The 22033-nt window shown below is 40.7% G+C and overlaps 2 protein-coding genes across 3 annotated transcripts in view; both read left to right on the plus strand.

Moving 5' to 3' along the window:
• Positions 1 to 14048, plus strand: part of AGTR1 (angiotensin II receptor type 1) — a 74859-nt gene extending 60811 nt beyond the window's left edge. For both annotated transcript variants that reach the window (XM_056564836.1, XM_056564834.1), the window contains one exon: positions 11805 to 14048. In XM_056564836.1, coding sequence (XP_056420811.1) covers positions 11849 to 12934 — 1086 coding nt within the window. In that variant the 5' untranslated portion in view covers positions 11805 to 11848 and the 3' untranslated portion in view covers positions 12935 to 14048. The remainder of the gene's footprint in view (positions 1 to 11804) is intronic.
• Positions 14049 to 15218: 1170 nt separating this feature from the next.
• CPB1 (carboxypeptidase B1) overlaps positions 15219 to 22033 on the plus strand; it is a 72203-nt gene continuing 65388 nt past the window's right edge. Inside the window, exons 1-2 of the mRNA XM_056564832.1 lie at positions 15219 to 15313; positions 16126 to 16172. Of these exons, the coding sequence (XP_056420807.1) occupies positions 15299 to 15313; positions 16126 to 16172 (62 nt within the window). The 5' untranslated portion in view covers positions 15219 to 15298. The remainder of the gene's footprint in view (positions 15314 to 16125; positions 16173 to 22033) is intronic.

A 22033-nucleotide genomic window follows, 5' to 3' on the forward strand; every position in this document is an offset into this window, starting at 1 on the left:
TCACTGCACCGAGGAGCAGAGCAGGAAGATAGTAAAGGGGAAGCGCGGGCATTGGGCTTCTGTGGGCAGTAACTATTATCAGCTTTGTTGCTCCACTGCTCCTGCAGACCGGGGGCATACAGCTATATTTGGGGGCACAGAGGGGGCCTAACAACTTTATGGGGACACAAAGAGGGTACTATTACTGTGTGTGACAATAAACATGGGGAGTTTGTTGGGTATTGTACTGCAGAAAGGAGCCTAAAATGTTTGTTTGGCTGGTTCTGTGGAGAAGTCTTGTATGGGGGAAATCTTAATGGTGGTCTAGGCCAGATAGTGAAGAAAAGAAAAGTAAAAAACTCCGATGAGAGAAGATATCACCTGTAAATCGGGGGACTGGGGAGATAGGGAGATGAATATATAGAGGAAAGTAAAGCATATGAATTATACTATAATGATTACAAAATGACTCTAATATGGGGATACACTTTTTTGGGAATGGGCTGTCAAGGGTTGAGAACCACTGGCTTAGGGCAATTCCCATACTAAGTTATTGATGCAGTTATGTGAGCTGTGTAAAGGCAGAGTAGGTTGTAGTAGAGAGCCTCAAAGAGACATATAGCAGCATGGTCATGGTAGGAAGGAGCATGATCTGGCAGTCACTTTGGTGTGTCTTGACACAGTGCAGCACCAGATGAAGACGTGGCCCTTACCCTGGTATGAGGATTGATAATAAAGGTTGTGCCATGTTAAATTATCTGTTCCACTACAATATCTGTGTCATACCAGTGAGCCCCTCTTATACTTATGTATATGTTATCCTGAATATGTTTATGGTAGAAACCTGAAGCAATAAACAATAAACCTCATGTCAACAAGTTAAAATATGCCCATTTATGTTGTCTAGTTTTGCTTCCCAGGGCAGAAGAGCATGCTCATGCTTCTACCACCCAGTAGCAAAGAGGACAGGCCGACTCAGGCTGGGCCCCTTTTGTCTAAGGGCCAAGATACATAAATAACACTTATACTGTGATCCCCCATGGTACATTATTAACTGGTTCCAGCACAAACACTGTAAATTAAAACCAATGTATGTTGGAAAACTAGCAAATGGTTCAAAAGTTCCCAAAATGTTGACATAAAATAGAACTGAAGATGACAAGATAAATATAATAAATAAAGCAAGCCCTAAAACCTTTATACCTAGTGGGCAGGTGCTTCTTCAGGGTCTTGTAAAGTAAGCACAGTGTACTGGAAATACAAAATGGAGCCATTCTTATCTGGTGTCCAAAGGAGCAGCTAGTCCTGGCACAGGTCAGTGCACTACTGCACTATACTGTAGGGAGGCACTACTAGACAACAAATCAGTGCATGTAATATAGCAATGAGAATAATGCTTGCACCGCTTATCCAAAGAGTCTGACTCACAATCAACATACAGCCTCCAGGTTCCAATACATACAGCACAGCCAGTGAAGCTCCCAGTGTACCTCGTCTGTGGTGCTCAGTCCATTTGTAAAGGTTTGTAGAATTCCCATAAGATAAAGATTGATAGACGGCACTCACGAATGCAGTACAACTCGGACGCTTTATTTCTTTTGGAGCAGCAGGATTATCAGCAGTTACAAGTAAGAAAAGCAAGCAACAATTGTTTCACGCTCCATGATGAAGCGCATGTAGCGTGAAACAATTGTTGCTTGCTTTTCTTACTTGTAACTGCTGATAATCCTGCTGCTCCTCAAGAAATAAAGCGTCCGAATTGTAGTGCATTTGTGAGTGCGCTCTATCAATTTTTATCTTATGGGAATCAGGGCATGTGCTTCAATCATTCAGGAATCTTACCAGTGACATTTTCACTGTAATTGTTCAGTTCTTCCAGCTATTCTCACAAGCCAAGGATCTGGACTGTTTCTGATATATGATGTATGTTGAGTTGGTTGCATGTAACTATGGTGTATGAAAGATCATTGTAGACCGAAAATAGTGTACCTGGGACCATTGTAACTTGAGGGACCACTGTATTACATATGGAACAAAGAATGTATTGCTGATGAGTTTTGAAATGAACTGCTGGCTTTACTAGAACAAAAGGTTATTGGAAATCTGCTGTTTCTCAACAGAGAAAGGAAAGTCAGCAACAGAGCGAGCTATACAATGATTTCTAGAAACATTGCATAATAAAAATTTGGCTGAGTGGAATTTTTTTTTTGTCTTTTCCACATGTTCATTAATCATAAATTGCAGCAGAGCCAGCCTTGTGTGTCTTCTACAAAGTTAATATAGATTGAAGCATTAAGACTTAAAGGGGTACTCCGCCCCTAGATATCTTATCCCCTATTCATAGGATCACCCTGCTGCACCTGGCGTTCGTTTAGAGCGTCTGGTGCAGCGCTGGAGGCTCGTGACATCACGGTTGCACTTTGCTCGTGACCTCATGTCGTGACCTCATGTCACGAGTGGAGTTTGGCCGTGATGACACGTGCGAGACAAAACCATGACGTCACGAGCCTCTGGCCTGCATCGCCAGTCATCCGGCATGGAGCAAAGTTCGCTCCATGCACCGGATGTCTGGGGGTGCCTCAGCTGAGATCACGGGGGTCCCAAGCAGCGGGACCTCTCGTCAAGCAGCAATCAGACATCTTCTCCCCTATCCTTTGGATAGGAGATAAGATGTCTAGGGGCGGAGTACCCCTTTAACATAACACATGATTTTTCTGTCATCTTTGGACATGTGACCTAAATTTAAGCAGGACACAATACAATACGCATTTTGGAAGAGAATAAAGAATAAGCATATTGATCAGTCATTTGAAGTCTACAGAAACCTGTAAGATAGAAGAAGGACCCAATGATGTCAGGAGGGAAGAGTCATAGCTAGTCTAAGCAAATATTCAGGTCACTGACTTTGGAGCCATATACACTCTATGGGGGAGATTTATCAAAACCTGCCCAGAGAAAAAGTTGCCCATATGCCAATAGCAACCAATCTGTTTGGTTGCTATGGGAAACTTGTCAACTTATCCTTTGCACAGGTTTTGATAAATCTCCCCCTATATGCTGCATTATGCATTCATTTTGTGTCACCAATATCTCAGTAATATGGCATCCAGTGGAACATGCTATATGATTTTATCTGTTGTTTGTTATAGAATTCAATATAAAAAAAATTATCATGCCTTCTTAGAAAATGAGAGGCATGCAGAGGTATAGTATTACCCTGTAGATTTTGATGGGTGGTATATTATGGCTTTTTATAACTCCCCTATCCTCAGAATAAACCAGAAGTGGGGTCTGTCAACCAGTGCCACTGTCGCTCAACTGTTCAAAGGGGGCATGGTGCTTGTGTAAGTTCTGACGCCATTTTAGTGTTTAATGCTGCAGCTCCATCCATGCATAAAACACTTGGGACAATGCTGCATTGCCGTGCATCACTGCTGCTAATATTATAGTAAGTGCTAGGATGGTAAACATTAAAAGGCTGCACAAGCACCATAGCCCCTTCAACCTAGTGTTTGGCATTGGTGATAAAAGATGAACTGCAGTTAAGCTATTTGTGTCTTATTCTTAGGGTAGGTTATCAATCCTATAAGGCTTGATAACCCTGTGACCATTTTCCATTTACCTTTGATCCTGTAACGTCCAGCTCTCCGGACAGACATTCTGGCTCTGAGCGCTTTCCTCCCCAGCTGGCAGAGCTGGGATTTGCATCGCGGGACGCGCCCTCATGTGAATCCCAGCCTGTCACTCACCTCTGCCCTCTGCTGTCCTGTCCGTCCTCCCTCAGTGCTGATGCGCTTACCCCTGCCTCCTAGGGCATGCACCAAAGCTCTCTGATTTAAAGGGCCAGTGTGCCTGTAATTATGACATTCATCTGCACTTTTGTTATAAGTACCAGCACCTCCCACAAACCTCTGCCGGATCTTTGTTTGCCCTAGTGCCTGAGAGAAAGCTATTCTGTGTCTTGCCTTGCTGTGTTCCAGACCCCTCTATTCCGTGACCTGACCTTGTCCCTGTGCCCCCTGCCCTTTGACCTCCTGCCTCGTTCCTGACCTCGCACCTGTGCCGCCAGCCCTGACAAACTGCTATCCTGATTCCTGACCACGACCTGCCATATACCTCCTGTACCTCATACCTCCTGTGCCACCTGTGTGGTCAAGTTGTGTCAGGGGTAGCGACCTTGGTGCCGCCTGCCGCAGCATGACCATCCCGCTTTGCGGAGGACTCTGGTGAAAACCAGCGGCACCTTAAACTCCACTCCCTGGCATGACCCACATCATCTACCACACAGGTCCAGCGGATCCACTACTACCCTTAGTGCTACAGCCTACTGTCGTGAGTCTTACAGTAAGATCTGGCCATGGATCCCGCTGGGGAGCCTCTGCCTGATGTTTCAGATCTTTCTTCCTTCGTGGTTCAACAGTCGCAGCAGTTAACCCGCCAGGCACAACAACTGAATCAATTGTCTGCCATGATGCAGCAGCTTCTAGCCGTCCAGCAGCAACAACAGCAACAGCAGCCGCAACCTGCTCCTGTTTCTCTACCTGTTCCTGCAGCACTATCCGGATCCAAGCTTCGTTTATCCCTACCCTCGAAGTATGAAGGTGATCCAAAGTTGTGTAGAGGCTTAGTGACACAGTGTTCCCTGCATTTGGAGCTCATGGCAGATCTGTTCCTGATGGAACATGCTAAAAAGGCATTTATGCTCAGTTTATTGTCCAGAATAGCCTTGTTTTTGCAACTCCTCTCTTGGATCGTAATGATCCGCTCTCCTCTAATCTGCCTGCCTTCCAAGCAAAATTCCACAGTTTATTTGAAGAACCCGCACGAGCTTCCTCTGCCGAGACTGCTCTACTGAACCTCTGTCAAGGGAGCTCCTCCTCCGCTTGGAATGACGAGGCCTTGTGTGCTACATTTGAAAAAGGACTGTCCTTTTGGTGAAAACCAGCGACACCTTATACTCCGCTCCCTGGCACAGCCCACATCATCTACCACACAGGTCTAGCGGATCCATTACTACCTTGAGTGCTACAGCCTACTGCCGTGAGTCCTACAGATCCATTATGTAAGGAATGCTGGTATGTTCAGGAATGGTAATCTATATAACTCTTTTCACATTGCCATTATGCACTTTACAGGAGTCATTACAATGGTTCCTGATAGATCCTGTTAGGTCTCTTAAATTTACATTTGAATTTACAGGAAAGTATATTGTAGCATAGTATGCTGTTCTCCCCTCCAAAGATCAGTGAAAAGAAAAATCAGAAATAGACCCTAACCCCAGTGTGAACCTGGCCTTTTTTGAGCCCTACAACTTAACCTTCACTTTAAAGGGGTACTCCGCCCGTAGACATCATAACCCCTATCCAAAGGATAGGGGATAAGAAATCTGATTGCAGGGGTCCTGGCACTGGGGACCCTGTGATCTCTGTTGCAGCACCCCAGACATCTGGTGCATGGAGCGAGCTTTGCTCTGTGCTGGATGACTGGCGATGCAGGGCGGAGGCTTGTGATGTCACGGCCACACCCCCTCAATGCAAGTCTATGGGAGAGTGGGCATGGCCGTCATGAGTGGGGCATGGCCATGATGTCACGAGCCTCCGGTGCTACACCCGATGCTCTAAATGAATGCCGGGTGCAGCAGGGAGACCGGGGGGGGGGGGTTGGTGTGCTTTGGAAAGCAAAAATTTGTAGGCTGGGGGTGATCTAAAAATTATAAACATGCTATACTCACTTCCTCTGAGTTCCCACAACTGCTGGCACTGAAGCTTCCGGTCCCCTGTTGGATTTCACTGTCCCTTCCAAAAAGCATCTTCCCCCTCATCCAGTCAGTGGCCATAGTGGTGTCTTGTCTCAGTTACTGATTAGCTGAGCTGGTCAGTATTGCACAGTCGGGACAAAACAAAACCTGGAAGGGGTGAAGAAGAGCGGGGGCCTAGAGTGCCATTGCGGTTGCTGCAGGGGACCAGGGGAGGAGATTATAGTTGTTCTTTACTTTTACACCTATTCCAGCCCTGGAGCAAAATTCTGCTTTGCCTGGCAGCCTCTTTAAAATGAAAGTTAAATTGTAGGGTAAGTTATGCACATTATTATAGTTCTGTATAACCTGTAAGGAGCCTGAATATACTGCATAAAAGTACATTTAAGTCCAGAACCAAATGCTTGTTTTGTCCAGACAACAGCTTCAAGGCCAGTATTATACACCCATGTTATACAGGCTCTCATCTTGCTGTGGGCCTAAAGCCTAATAGGATTTTGTCATGTATAGTCTAGTATATTATATTCTGTGTTTATAACCATAGCTCATAAAATGCAGATCTTAAGGAGAATACTGAATGAAACAAAAGCTTATAGTTCCCAGCTCTCGTCTGAGATTAAAGCATTTGTAAAGGGTTGATCAGCTAGGATGTAACCAAGGAACACTCACTTCCCATTTGTTTTCAAGCCTTTAATTGGAATAAAGGTGAACTATCAGACTTAATTGAATTTCCTGCATTACGTCCTCTTGTATGTGTGACACTGATGGTTGTAGCAGAGCTGTTTTATAGGTGGATTTTAAACAGTATGTCATTCTAATTATAGCCCAGGAGCTTTGTAAGAGGTAATGTCATTTGTGTGTGATCTACAAGTCCAGTCACAAGGCCCTAATATGTTAACATATAAATAGAGAAGATGGCTATTAAATGGGCATGAGCCATTAATCATTACTATTTTCCCCTTTAAAAAAAAAAAAAGAAAAGAAAGAAAATGAGAATTTATTTTTTGGTTTTAAAAATCCAAGCTCCATTTACTTCTGAAATGTAAGGACCCTGATTTGGTCACTATATTTATAGATCAGGTCACAACTTTGCAAATTTATATTGTGTCAAAAAAAATGGAAGCTGATTGGTCAAATATACATTGAAACATCTAAGTTTTGCTCTTATTCCACACATAGTACTTATCACCTATATTGTTAGGTCAGATCACTGGAATGCCCACCAATCAAGAATGAAGGTCCCTCGTCCACATGCTTGGCCATTTACTCTCTTTGGTGCTCAGCTATAAATCTGTCCCTGTAATCGGTGGGGGTCCCAGCAGTCAGACCCTTACTGATCAGCCAGTTATCACTTATGCCGCCCAGATAGCTCTTATCTTCTAGCCTTGTATAAACATTTCTAATCCAACAAGTTTAAAGGAATATGGACTAAACCTTTCCCTATGACAGGTTCCCGAAGCTGATTTCCCAAAGCTGAAATAAAGGGCTCCCTGTTCACAATCTTTTTTAATTTTTTTTAAATTTTTTTTTTATGTATCGCTGGTGGTGCATTAAACATAAAAAATAATCTAAACTTACCTACCCCTATCATCTCCTGGTCTGATGTCTCCTTGTCCCTGCTTATTACCCCTACTTCGTGGTTTATGTTGATGCCTCGCTCAAGCAGGAACTGCCCCACTTAGCCAACCACTGACTGATGTCAGACAAGGCTGTGGCCAGCAATTGGTTGAGAGGGCATTTAATGCAAAAACAACCCATCAACAATAACCAGGAAGTAGTGGTGATGTCAGCACAGGGGTTACTTTACCTACAACTTGACCCTGTCTATTTGGATGATCTGCCATATATAGAGGCCCTCAACTGGGCAATGAGCCCTTCCTAACGTAGTGCAAGGGAATGGGATAGGGGAGACTGATGGCTTAAGGTCAGCAAAACAGGTTCAGTACCAGGATGTCACATCAAGGTCCAAATCATACTGCAGAAGGATTGTTAAAAGTAATCTCTGAGTCAAAGTCCGGGAGAATATAAATGAATCCAAATCGCTAGGCAGAAGTGGTAGTCCAGGTAACAAGCAAATTATTACGGGAATCCAATACAGCAAACAACACATGTGAGGCTATGAAGGCCAACCAAAGGAGGCTACAGCCAGCAGCTGCCTGTTTATGTCTGGCACTGTCAACTTGAGACACCAGTTCCAAGCCTGATTGGTCCAGTGTGTCCATGCTGTCTGATTGGTTAACCAGTTCTGCTGTCAGCGGGGCTGGAAGCCATAACAATGGACCTCTGCGCCACGGTGAGATCAGTATCTTACATGTTATGAGCAGGTACTGGGAGACATCATGTTTGGAAGCTGTGGGGGATCTGAGTGGGTGAACATAATTATTTTTATATGAATTACTGTAGATTGCATGTGCATAAAACTATTCTGTTTTATATTCAGTTTTTTTTTTTCTTTCCTAAAAAGACTTTTTTTTTACCCTCAGGGGCCACTAAAACAAAATCTAACTGTTAGGTGACTGATGATATGTAGAAGGAACAGCTGCCCCTCTCTGTTGCTGCCCTAAGTACCGCACAGCAAGTGCCTCTAGACACAACTGGCAAAAGTTAAAGTGCAGCTTACCATTTATTTCAACAAAAAATATTTACTTTGAGTCAATAAAATATGGATAAGAAGAACATCTATTATGCTCCATCCAGGACACCCAGAATTTACTGTTGTTGTAGAAATCCTGAAGACATAGGAAATGTTTTGGAAGCTGTTGTCTTCAAAAACTACCTTTACCAGATAAATGTAAAATATGTTGTGCCAGCTGTTTCAATACCAGTCTTTTCACAAGAGAGATTTGGAAACTAGAGACCGGATCTATAATTAGTCTCCAAACCTTAATAAGATTAGGCTGAAAAACTCTGCAATGCTTTATGTGTCATAGGCCACAGCAATATAGCGATGGGTACAATAATCATAAAACTAAACAGCATTGGTGATTGTACAGCAAGAAATATTGTGCGATACAAAAGTGCAACTTGATTCATCTAGGGGTAAACAAATAAAGTATAAGGTTTTGCATCTTTGCCCTGATATCACAGCAAGGTGACATTTAACTAAAGTATCCTATTTCTCCTGATTTAATAAACAATTATATTTTTGCAATAATATGGGTTGGATCTAAGTGTCTGCCTAAATGAAAATGAAATTAAAGATTCATTTGTGTAAATATTGCAGTCAATATTATAAGGAGATATTCATTTTCATAATAGAGTCATTTCTTGAAAGACGTTAGAGGTTATTCGCAATTGGAAAAAAATAGCAAACATTTGTTCTCAATACCAGTAAATATGCTCCATAAATTGAGTCAAGCTGGGTCAAAAGCAAGTCACTGGTAGCCCTTATCAATGAACTGTTTTTAAGATCAACAGCACCCACAATACACTGTGAACAGAGCCCAGAGCAAACAGCTCCATACTTGGTGAAGTGGAAGCTCTAGGTTTATTCAGCTCAGCCCGTATTCATTTCAGCAGCCGATCAGAGAGTGGTGGGTGGTGCCACCCCCCACCAGTCTAATGTTAAGAACCTATTTAATTACCTGTTGTTTGTATTAAATGACCACTGTCAGAAAACTTTTTTATACTGTATGTTGTTACTGATGAAAATTAAAGATGTTCTGTAATATGGTTGTTTAAAATATTTTGAAAATTTTACAAAGAAAACAGCTCCTGAAAATCCCACCACTAGGGGTCCCCATTCCTACTGGGACATTAAAGGAGTAGTCCAGAGCGCATTTTTCTCATTTTATCCCGTCCGGGCTGCAAAATAAAAAAATAAAAACTTTCTCTTACCTGCCAACGAGCCCCCGGAGCTCCGGTACACTCCGGTACAGGTCTTCGGTCCCCGGGCTGTATTCTTCTTACTTCCTGTTAGCCCAGCACGTCACACGGAGCTTCAGCCTATCACCAGCCTAGGCGGGACATCACTGCGGCCGGTGATAGGCTGAAGCTCCGTGTGATGTGCCCGGCTAACAGGAAGTAAGAAGAATACAGCCCGGGGACTGAACACCTGTACCGGAGTGTACCGGAGCTCCGGGGGCTCGTTGGCAGGTAAGAGAAAGTTTGTTTTGTTATATTTTGCAGCCCGGATGGGATAAAATGGGAAAAGTTTGCGCTGGACTACTCCTTTAACTAGTCCTGCAGCAGCATCAGGCTTGTCCATGAGTCATGAACAAGAAATGACTCATGGACAAGGCTGCATGAGCAGACACACCAATCCCCTCCCACCACCACAAGGAGAGACACGTCCCCTTCCCATGAGAGGATTTCTAACACTGTGAGCTAATGAAAAGAGGTATTTTTATAATAAATATAGGTGATGGAGGCATAAAAATAAGAAGTACATTGTCAGGATTGAGTACTGAAAAACATATTATAGTTTTTTTTTGTTTGTTTGTTTAATCCAGCAGGTACGCTTTATAGATTTATCTTTTTTATTTTGGCCATATATATATATTTTTTTAATAATTTCATAATTTTTTATTTTATTTTTTAATTTTTTCATTTTATGACCTATATTTTATAATGATCTTGAAATGTTGCAGTCTCCATTCTGGCACCTAGTTCTAAAACCTAGCTGAGACTTCCTGTTCTGATCATTTCCCAGTAATGCCTTTCTTCTCACCACAGACAGGAGTGAAAGATGACACAAAGATAGATTACACTAAACCCACCACCATTTATAGCAGAACTTAATATCCTTCATCACTGTAGAATGACCACTGAAAAGGTCAAAGAGAATGTTCAGTGCTGTCTCCAAATGGTCCTGTCCATTGTTCACTATGGGGGAGATTTATCAAAACATGTCTAGAGAAGAGTGGTGCAGTTGCTGATTTTTCCCAGGCCTTTTTAAAAATGAAAGAAGCAATCTGATTGGTTGCTATGGGCAACTGCACCACTCTTCCTCAGCACAGGTTTTGCTAAATCTCCCCTTATATCCATGATCCTGCTGTAAAGCATATCACTAGATGCTGTTAAAAACATCTCAAGCAAGATGGCAGCCTCCATAATAATGCATATAAAATCAGTAAAAAGAACTTGCTTTAATATCTATCTCTAATCAGAAGACATCCAGTTGACTCATTCCCTTTAAGTTTCTATACAATGTATCTTCCATGCTTTATTTTATTTTTTTGCAAAATAACAAAATATGGAGCTGTTCTATTGCCAACTTTTGGAGGTAGTTGCCCTGTAAGTACATACTTGATGTCTAACAGAACCCTGATACATGACTAGAAATTATCCACTAAACCAGAATTTTCTTCAAATGGAAGAGTACCAACCTGTAGACAGTTGTATTTTTTATTGAAATAACTTTATTAGCAATCAATCATCAATCAAAAATACAATAAATTATACATTCACCATACCTAGCATGACAGTACAATATACAGCACAGTTTCCATATGCTACACATCATACTGCATGCTACACTAAGACTTCTACATACATTGTAAAACTGTATCATAAACCACAGCATCAGACAACAAAGCATTGGGGACAAGGATACGGGAAGGGGGTTGGAAAAACAGGACAGGGAGAAGAAATCACAGGCCCGAAGCTTTATTAAAAGACAAAGACACACAAAGGAACATCGGGGAAGGAGAGGGGTTTAAATCCTCTTCTTCATTGATGTCTGGATTGGGGTTCATGCTTCTCATCAGTACAGGGCAGGGTGTTGGTTTTGTGTGGGTGAGTGGATACCAAGATAGTGTAGGGTTCACAGGCCAAGCAATGCTCATTGGGGGAAAAAAAGGATAAAAAGCGGCTCTCCAGAAGGAAAAAAAAAACTTGATTTCTAGTGCCACGTATTCTAGGTAGATTGCCTGTGCTCGGCATTACTAGGGACACTATTGTTTAGGGGTCCTTGCTCATTGTCAGTAGGAGCAGAGTCTACATAACGAAATTGTATCACACATGTATATCTTTATAAAGATAGATATATTTAAAGCACCATATAATTCAAATATTTGCAAATGCAATGTAGTTAATAAATTCATTTTGCATATTTGTCCTTATTTTTTAGGTTTAAGGGAAGAGAAGCAAGCCATAACACATACACATCTCAAGATGGAGAATATTTCATCATATCAAGTAGAACTTTCTTGCTCCAAAGCAGGAAGACACAACTACATATTTATTGCAGTTCCAATAATCTACAGCACAATATTTATCATAGGAGTCTTTGGAAACAGTCTTGTTGTCATTGTCATTTTCTGTTACATAAAGATGAAGACGGTGGCCAGCATTTTCCTAATGAATTTAGCTATTGCTGATTTGTGCTTTGTGATGACATTGCCATTGTGGGCAGCATACACCGCCATGCACTATAACTGGCCATTTGGCACCTTCTTGTGCAAACTGTCTGCAGCGGCGATCACCTTAAATCTATATACCTCTGTATTTTTGCTTACATGCCTCAGCATTGACCGCTATATAGCCATTGTCCATCCAATGGTATCTCGTGTTCGACGAACAATAATGGTTGGCAAGATCATTTGCATCTCTATATGGATCATCGCATGCTTGGCAAGCCTGCCTGCTTTTATTTATCGTACAGTAGTTCCTCTCAAGGAGAATATAACAGTGTGCGCTTTCTACTATCCAGCCAACTCTTCTCAAACATTTTTGACTGGGATGAACATAACAAAGAATGTTCTTGGATTCTTTGTTCCTTTTCTGATCATCTTAACAAGCTACACATTAATTGGCAAGACATTGAAGGCCACCTTCCATGGTCATAGGGGCAGGACTAGGAATGATGACATCTTTAAGATGATTGTGGCCATTGTTCTGGTGTTCTTCTTCTGCTGGCTTCCGCATCAGATTTTTACCTTTTTGGATATTTTGATTCAGCTGGAGATAATAAAAAGCTGTCAATTTGAAGACATTGTAGACACAGGGATGCCAATCACTATTTGTATTGCCTACTTTAACAGTTGTTTGAACCCTTTCCTGTATGGGTTTTTTGGAAAGAATTTCAGGAAACACTTCTTACAACTTCTTAAAAACATACCACCCAAATTTACGACACACGCAAGTCTCAACACAAAGATGAGTATGCTTTCATATCGTCCATCAGATCACCACAGCGCTTCAGTCAAAAACTCATCACATCTGAGTGAACATGAAGAACAACCCATTGCAAATACTTAGAATGGAAAATTGTACAATTCAAGGATTAAGAGTCAGCACAATTGGCCATTGAGCCTTGAAATGAGTGTTCAGTTGTGTTGTCCTATAAGTACAATACATATTCCAATGGCCACAAAACCTCTGCTGTATAAAGAGAATGTATAGTTTAGTGTATTGTAGTATACGGAAAGAAGACTGTATGTACAATATCAACACTTCACAAATAAGCAGAAATCAAATAAAATATATGACTGACTGAATGAACGAATGAATGAATGAACTAATGATCATTAATGACTATACCTCATTTTCTGAAAGAATGTTTTCATATTACAGCAATTTTATTTTTATGTAGTAAGAATTTACACAATTAAATATATATTATTTCATATCCATGTTTATATTGAGAGTATGTAAATAGTCGGTGTCACAAATTCATTGTTTTTTTTTATCCATTGAGGGCTTTGCATAGTTTAATGTAAATTTTCTATATCGTTATAAAAGTTCCTAAAAGACAAAATGCTGTGTATTTCGTATGGTGTTTATTTATTTTATTTAAAGGATATCTGTCACCAGGTTGGTCTGTGCTGCCTTGACTAAAGTCAGCTATCTTTATGAGCTGCTGCCACTGACTGACAGCTTTCTGTCTATGCACAGTATTGACAAAACACCACCAGTCATTGGCAGGGGGTCAGTCTAAAGTGTTAGCTCATATTGTTGTGGACTCCAGAGCATACACTCACTACCCGATCCTGGGGCATCAAAAGAAAGAAGATAGCGCCTGAATCAGGGTCTCTGTTACAAGTTTTCTGCTGCCCTCGGATAGGCGACAGATTCCCTTTAAATTTACTTTTTAATGTGTTGTTTATGCTGGAAACCTCCTATGGAGAATCTTTGCCCAGCCCTGCAACTGTTTATACCTCTAAAAATTATTAATTAAAAAAGCTTGATATGGTATTGATAGAAAATACAAACAGACGACTCTTGTTGGTTGATGCATTGTTGATCAGTTGACCCAAGTTTTCTTTTTTCTTTCCCAGAAACGGAGTCACAGAGCTAGGAACAATATGATTTTGACCAGTGCCTGTACTACAAACCTATACCAATAGGTTAGTGCCTGTGATACTGATACTGATTCCCCTTTAAGGGTATGTTTACACATGCATATTTTTGCTGCAGATCTGCTGCAGATCTTACTGCCCATTGACTTCAATGGTTAGCAAAATCTGCTACAGCAAATCTGCAGCAGAAAATATGCAAGTTTGAACGTACCCTTAGGCAGGATCTGCTGCACATTTTGCTGCATACTTGTGCAGCTGATTGTGCTATCCATTAACTTCAATATGCAGCAAAAATATGCAGTAGATCCTGGACATGTGAACGTACCTTAAGGACTCGTTCACACGAGCAGATTTATGTGTGGATTTACCGCAGCTGATCTGCTGCTTTTTATTTTCTGCTGCTTATTTTCAACTGCTTATTTTCTGTTGCTTATTTTGTCATTGACTTACCAGCCAAAAATAAGCAGCAGAAAAAAAATTGTAGAAAATAGGTAGCTAGCTGAAAATCTGCAGCAAAATCCGCACTAAAATCCGCAGCAGAATCTGCTCGTGTGAATCAGCCCTTAGAGTCTGTTCAGATTTGCTACTGCAGATTTCACTGCCCATTGACGTCAATGTGTGCAGCAGAAAATAGGCTTGTGTGAACGCACCGCAAAGCTTAATTTAGTTATGTGACTATAACACACAGTGAACACATCTAGTCCACCATCTAGAGTTACTCTTGAAAGAAACGCATTTAAAATAAGCAACAACAAAAATAACATTTTCGGGAGGGTTAGTTCAATTGTTATGCAACTGTTAAGAAGTTAATTGAAAAGTAATGAACAGCGATATCACATACAGGCCATGAAAAAGACTGAAACTATTTCTAGAAAACCAAGCAGACTTCTCTGTATAAGATCACGGATGTTTTTCATAGTAAACTGGCTGATAGCATAAAGGAAATCTGTCACCAGTGTCACCTGCACTAACCTGTCGGTACCGTCAGGTAGTGCAGGTGACACTGATGACAACGGTACTCACCTTGTCCCGTTATGTGCAGGGAATCTCCAGTAATCTTCTCTGTTAGCTCAGCTACGGGCACCCGGCTTGGGGCATGGGCGAAGCTTAGTGACATCACCGCTGCTGTTCTCTCACAGCGGGACCCAGCAGAGAGTAGCAGCGGAGGGGCATGGAGCGAAGCTTAGTGTAGTCACCGTGGCTGCTCTCTGCTGGGTCCCGCTGTGGGGGAAAAAAACAGCGGTGATGTCACTAAGCTTCGCCCGTGCCCCAAGCCGGGTGCCTAGAGCAGAGCTAACAGAGAAGATTACTGGAGATCCCCGCCATGGATCGTGACAAGGTAAGTAGCCTTGTCATCAGTGTCACCTGCACTACCTGTCGGTACAGACAGGTTAATGCAGGTGACACTGGTGACAGATTACCTTTAAATATGGCCGTATTTAATAAAGATTGTTAAAATATGTCAAGGGGCATCTAAAAGATCAGTTTTAAATATAGCTGTCAACACTATGACCATCCAGCTTTGATCTAAACAGCTGAGCTATTCCAAACAGACGGTTGCTAAAGATAAACTACCTAATAGCGTCAAACTTTCATTCATTGCCAGAAGATATGTCTCCCCAGAAACCACACATTTATTTATTGTGCTACAGTGTAATGCAATGTCTATGGTGTAAAAAGAATCATTGGATAACTTGATGCATTATGTAAAATGAACTACCTTTCTAATGTACAAGCATTTCTGCAAATTGTACAAATATATGTTACTACCATCTTAGGACATCCACTGAGACGGTGGAGCATGCTCAGTTCAGCTGCACATTGCTTGTTAGTCTTTACTGTATATGCAAGAAAGGGGGATTGTGGGAAAGTGTGTGCTCTGGATGTGATCAGATCCATGGGGGAGAAGAACAGTACAGAGATGTAGGCAATTTTACCTAAAAATAAATTACATTTGTGTTCAGATATATAGATAAATAGATAGATAGATATACATGACACATATCTAATTTGACCAACTTTGCTACCAGCTAAAATCTTCTTCCTTTTTTTTTTGTTTATTTATTTATTTATTTATTTATTTTTTAATAATGGACCTACAACTTTCTTTCTGTAGACTGTGTCTATAATTGATTTTACCATTTCTTACAGCTCTCAGTTTACGGATGGAATATTTTCATATTTCCTCATCATTTTCTGTGAGTATATATAAGTATATTCACATGTGGCCGACATCTATGCAAATGCTGCAGTATCATCCCTATTCAGATGTATAGAGTTCATTTTCTCCAACAAATCTATTGTGTGTAAATATACCCAACGAATGAGGCGGAGACACAGCGTTCATGTGTCGCCGCCTCCCCCATAGCTGACGTGCTGGGTAAGAAATGTGCATTAGCAGAGCAGAGCCGGGGCCTCCTAGATGAGGTAGAACCCTCCGTGATCAGACACTTATCTCACACACCTTATCAATAAAGAGATATAGTAAGTGAACATTGTATACAAAAATAAAGAAAACAATTCCTTACTGAATTCATGGAATTTTTGGAATCACATGACCTTTAGCAACTGCTTAAAGTACTCAGCCGAGTGTCTTCAGAGGTCTGGGCTAATGCTTGGCATTAGCCCAGGCCTCTGTAGTAGCTCGGCTAAGTGAAACATGTCGGGGGGCTAGTGTCGCCAGAGTACCTTAAGCAGGCTAATGAAATGCAGCTACGTGTTTGCTAAGACAATAAAAGAGGCCAATAGGGTTGCACACTACAGCGTACAGTTGTAAGCATGATTGAGGTATCCAGCCCTGTGGCAAACAATATTTATACTCTGTCGATATAGGTATTTTTGAAGAGTTTTTGTGATAGTATTTCTTCATCCCAATGTCTTCAACCTATAATGGAGGGAAGTTGAAGAAGTTTAAAAACCATTTTTATTTTGGCTGTATACTTAATTTGAGATCATTTTATCCATATGTCTGTACAATGCATTTTCATCATCCACAGCTAGACTTCAGGCCCACAATGTATATATTTTATAATTTAACATTACATTTTTGTATCCAGTTGGTTTTAACATTACATAGAAAAAAAAAATATTGCAAACTGGACAAAGAAGCATCTGGTTTCATATGAATCACGTATGAATATATTAATCATAGTCGTATTAAGGTAAATGTAAACTAAAATAAAAACTATAGGTCATGGCACTAAAAAAAAGTTATAAGGGTCAGAACACGGCAATGAACAGAGTTTTTTTTTTTTCAAGCTTTCAATATATTTATTTACTTTTTTTTAAAAATTTTTTATTTTTTTAAAGAAACTAAAATTATCCAAGTTTGGTATCATTGAAATTGTACTAATAGACTAAAGTTTGCATGTCAGTTTTAGGGTAGGGTCCCACTGAGAATGATAATCCGGCCCTGACTAAGCCTCAGTATTTGTCTGACACTTCCTCTTCTATACATATCACTTTCAGTTTTCTTCTTATCATCACAGGTAGGATTACAGTGAAAGGCTACACAAATCTAAAGAGCAAGATATATTGACAGGATCAGACCATTCATAATAGGTTATGCTCAGAGCTCAGCTTCCCCCACCCCAGACCTCTGCACAAAACATGCCTAAAAACCTCTTCCATGGAAGTTAATAGAGTCCCCTCCCCCTTCCACACTATTGTTCCTGTGCCCATGTAGCCATAAAAATGTGCTAAAAATGACATTTAAAAAAAAATTGAATATAGAAGATTAGAATAAAAACAGAAAATCTCTCATTATCTAGGTGATATATCATATTTAAAGGGGTACTCCGGTGAAAACCTTTTTTCTTTTAAATCAACTGGTGGCAGAAAGTTAAACATATTTGTAAATTACTTCTATTAAAAAAATCTTAATCCTTCCTGTATTTATTAGCTGCTGAATACTACAGAGGAAATTCTTTTCTTTTTGGAATGCTCTCTGATGACATCACGAGCACAGTTCTGTCTGCTGACGTTATTATAATAATAATAATGCTTTATTTATTGTTGTCCTTAGTGGGATCTGAACCCAAGTCCCCAGCACTGCAAGGCAGCAGTGCTAACCACAGAGCCACCATGCTGCCCTTAGCATACATCTGGTATGCATGGTTGCTAAAATGGACAGAGATGTCAGCAGAGCGCACTGTGCTCGTGATGTCATCAGTGATCCAAAAAGAAAGGAATTTCCTCTGTAGCATTCAGCAGCTAATAAGTACTAGAAGGATTAAGATTTTTTAATAGAAGTAATTTACAAATACGTTTAACTTTCTGGCACCAGTTGATTTAAAAGAAAAAAGGTTTTCACCGGAGTACCCCTTTAAAGAGATGATTTACTTTTAATTTGCTTTATAGAAGATTATATGTAGTGCTCCAAATGCTAAGGATGTGTTTACAGGCAGCTAATTTGTTGCAAAAATGTGTTGGAAAGTTCATAATCCGTTCCATAAATCTGAATAGGTTGTTGCTTCAGCATGTGCATGGATTTTTTTCAAATGTCATTAAGAGATATGAAACATGCACAGAGGGTTCTGCAACAAATCCAAAACCGCAAAAGGATATTTATACAACTAACATCTGAAACATTCAATAACCCATATCAGATCACCCATTACAGTTTAGCAGATATATATGTTATTATATTATATAATACATAAAGGAAGGTAAAACACCAGAGCAAGCATAGTGCAAACATCAAACAAGCAAGGAGTACTGAATCAGGGAATGTACTGTAGATTATTCATACAGATCAACTTCATAGGTGGACATCCAGCATGCTCCGCGATCCTCAATAGTGGTGTGAATAGGTACATTCAGTTCAGGTATTTTATTTGGGGAGTAGACCCCAATGCAAATACTTTATAGTTATCATGGCAATAGATGACTGATCATAAGTTCAGACTATAATTTGCTCACATTGAACAGAAGAGGAAATACATTTATTTGTGTATTGGTATTGGTATGTACAGTTGTTTTGTTTCCTTTATTTTAATGATTACTTTGAAAGCTGCCTTGAGAAAATGCTGTCATCAATTGGGAACCTTATATAATATTGTGGCCCTTCCTTGGATGTTTAGAAACATTACATAAAGAAATATGTACTGATCATTAAAGGGGTACTCCGCCCCTAGCATCTTATCCCCTATCCAAAGGATAGGGGATAAGATGTCAGATCGCTGAGGTCCAGCTGCTGGGGACCTCCGGGATCTCCGCTGCGGCACCGCGCTATCATTACTGCACAGAGCTAACTCACTCCGTGCGTAATCACGGGCAATACAGGGGCCAGAGCATCGTTATGTAACCGCTCCGCCCCCTCGTGACATCACGGCCCACCACCACAATACAAGTCTATATGAGGGGGCATGACGGCCATCACGCCCCCTCCAATAGACCTGCATTAAGGAGGCGGGCCGCGACATCACGAGGGGGCGGGGCCGGGATGTCACGATGCTCTGGCCCCTGTATTGCCCGTCATTACGCACGGAGCGAGTTAGCTCTGTACAGTAATGATAGCGAGGTGCCGCAGCAGAGATCCCGGGGGTCCCCAGGAGCGATACCCCGGCGATCAGACATCTTATCCCCTATCCTTTGGATAGGGGATAAGATGTCTAGGGGCAGAGTACCCCTTTAACGCTGCACCCCAATGAGATCTCCTAGGCCAGGCTTATCTTCAATGATGCCATAGAGCATGCCATGCCAGATATAGGCTCAATATGTCTGCATTGTTTTTTGCAGTATACACTTCTGTTGATGTATTCCCATCATTAAAAAAAAGATGCACTTAGCCTAAAAGTAATCTAAAGATTAAATTCCAGCACTGTATATATTTCTACTGCAAATGTTACCTTGAATTGGCGATATATGCATATATGATGTAGACTACGCAATAGGGATGGGCACGAATGTTGTTTTACTTTTATTATATTTGGTAATGTATTAATAAAAATTACAAAATCAACTGATCATTTGCTCTTAAAAGGGAAACTGACCCAATATACTGGGTTATAGTGCGGGTGAACTGGAGTGAAAGGATGTGTCACTTACATGAATCGGTCAAGTACTTTCAAGGTTATTCCCCTTCCGTTGTTCTATGACTAAAGCCCCTCTGTGCACAATGGAGGCGAGGAGCCGATTCGCCGAGCTTCCCTGCCTCCTCATCATGTTGTGATATGCCCACCCCTGATTTGAATATGAAATTTTATTCACTCTCATTCACATGAGCGCTCTATTATTGTAGCACAGCACAGGCCCCCATCTTCCGGGGGTAGCGATAGTGCTCACGTGACCAGAGGCTCCCAAATAACTAGGGGGGAGATTTATCAAAGCCTGTGCAGAGGAAGAGTGGTGCAGTTGCCCATAGCAACCAATCAGATTGCTTCTTTCATTTTCCACAGGCCTCTAAAGAGGCCTGTGGAAAATGAAAGAAGCAATCTGATTGGTTGCTATGGGCAACTACACCACTCTTCCTCTGCACAGGTTTTGATAAATCTCCCCATAGGACGTTAGAGTAAAGTCAGTTTCCCTTTAACCATGTGTGACTTTCTAAAGGACCTTCTAAAGGTCCTGTGTTTATCACAGCATGTATTTATTGTACAGCATAGTCTACATGTGTACAGTGTTCCACAATCTAGCTTTCCAGTTGCTGTAGAACTCTAACTTTGTCCATGTGATGACAGCTGCAGGCTGCTACACTGTTGTATGTGTTTGCTGGAGTGTATTTAGACTACTGTATATAAAAAGGAAATAAATAGCTATAAAGATTGTGATAAATGTTTCTTTGTTGTACAGAACCTATAAGTGGGAACTCCAGTGGGAAAAAAAAAAATAGTCAAATCAGCTGGTGCCAGAAAGTTAAACAGATTTGTAAATTACTTCTATTTAAAAATCTTAACCCTTCCAGTACTTATCAGCTGCTGTATGCTCCAGAGGAAGTTGTATAGTTCTTTTCAGTCTGACCACAGTGCTCACTGCTGACACCTTTGTCCGTATCAGGAACTGTCCAGGAGTGGTTTGCTATGGGGATTTGCTTGTACTCTGTTTAGTCCCTGATACAGACAGAGGTGTCAGCAGAGACCACTGTGGTCAGACAGAAAGAACTCCAGAAAGAAATACAACTCCCAGTAAAGCATACAGCAGCTGGTAAGTACTGGATGGAATAAGATTTTTAAATAGAAATCATTTACAAATATGTTTAACTTTCTAGCACCAGTTGATTTGAAAAAAATAAATTTTACTAGAATCCGAAATACGATTTTTTACCGTGAATATTTACTTTGTGATTTTGCGAATATTTAAAATATAGTGATATATATTTGTAATGACGAATATTCATTTTTTTTGGTTTTTTTGCGAATATTTGTGAATATGCTAATATACAAATATTCGACAATATTGGCACTTCCAGTCAGAGGACACTGATGCCTCCCTTCTTTTAGGTGAAAGATATAATTAGTGACGAGCGGCAGGGGCCATATTTGAATTTGCAATATTTTGCGAATATATGGACGAATATTCGTCCTTTTTCGGCAAAATTTACATATTCGCTATGTTCTTTCTCTTTGTTTTTCTATGCAAAAATTCATAATGAAATTTGCATAGTGCGCATGCGCTATTCTATCTTTCACCTAAAAGAAGGGAGGGATCAGTGTCCTCTGACCGGAAGTGCCGATATTCGCGAATATGCAAATATTTGCATATTCGCATATATTCCCATATATTTGCATATTTACAACAACAAAAAAGAATATTCCTCATTATGAATGTATATCACTATATTCTAAATAGTCGCAAAATCGCGAAATGCCGATATTCATGGTAAAAATTAGCATTTTGAATATTCGCGCTTAACCCTAATAATCGCGCGTGCGCACTATGCGAATTTCACTAGGAATTTTCACATGAAAAAAAGACAAGGAACATAGCGAATATGCAAATATCACGAACATAGGACAAATATTCATCCATATATTCACGAAATGTCACAAATTTGAATATGGCCCCTGCCGCTCATCACTATTGGAGTACCCTTTAAGCAATCGTTCATGAAGCCATTCAC

Source organism: Hyla sarda, chromosome 3, assembly GCF_029499605.1.
Source record: "Hyla sarda isolate aHylSar1 chromosome 3, aHylSar1.hap1, whole genome shotgun sequence".
In the NCBI taxonomy this organism is placed as follows: domain Eukaryota; kingdom Metazoa; phylum Chordata; class Amphibia; order Anura; family Hylidae; genus Hyla; species Hyla sarda.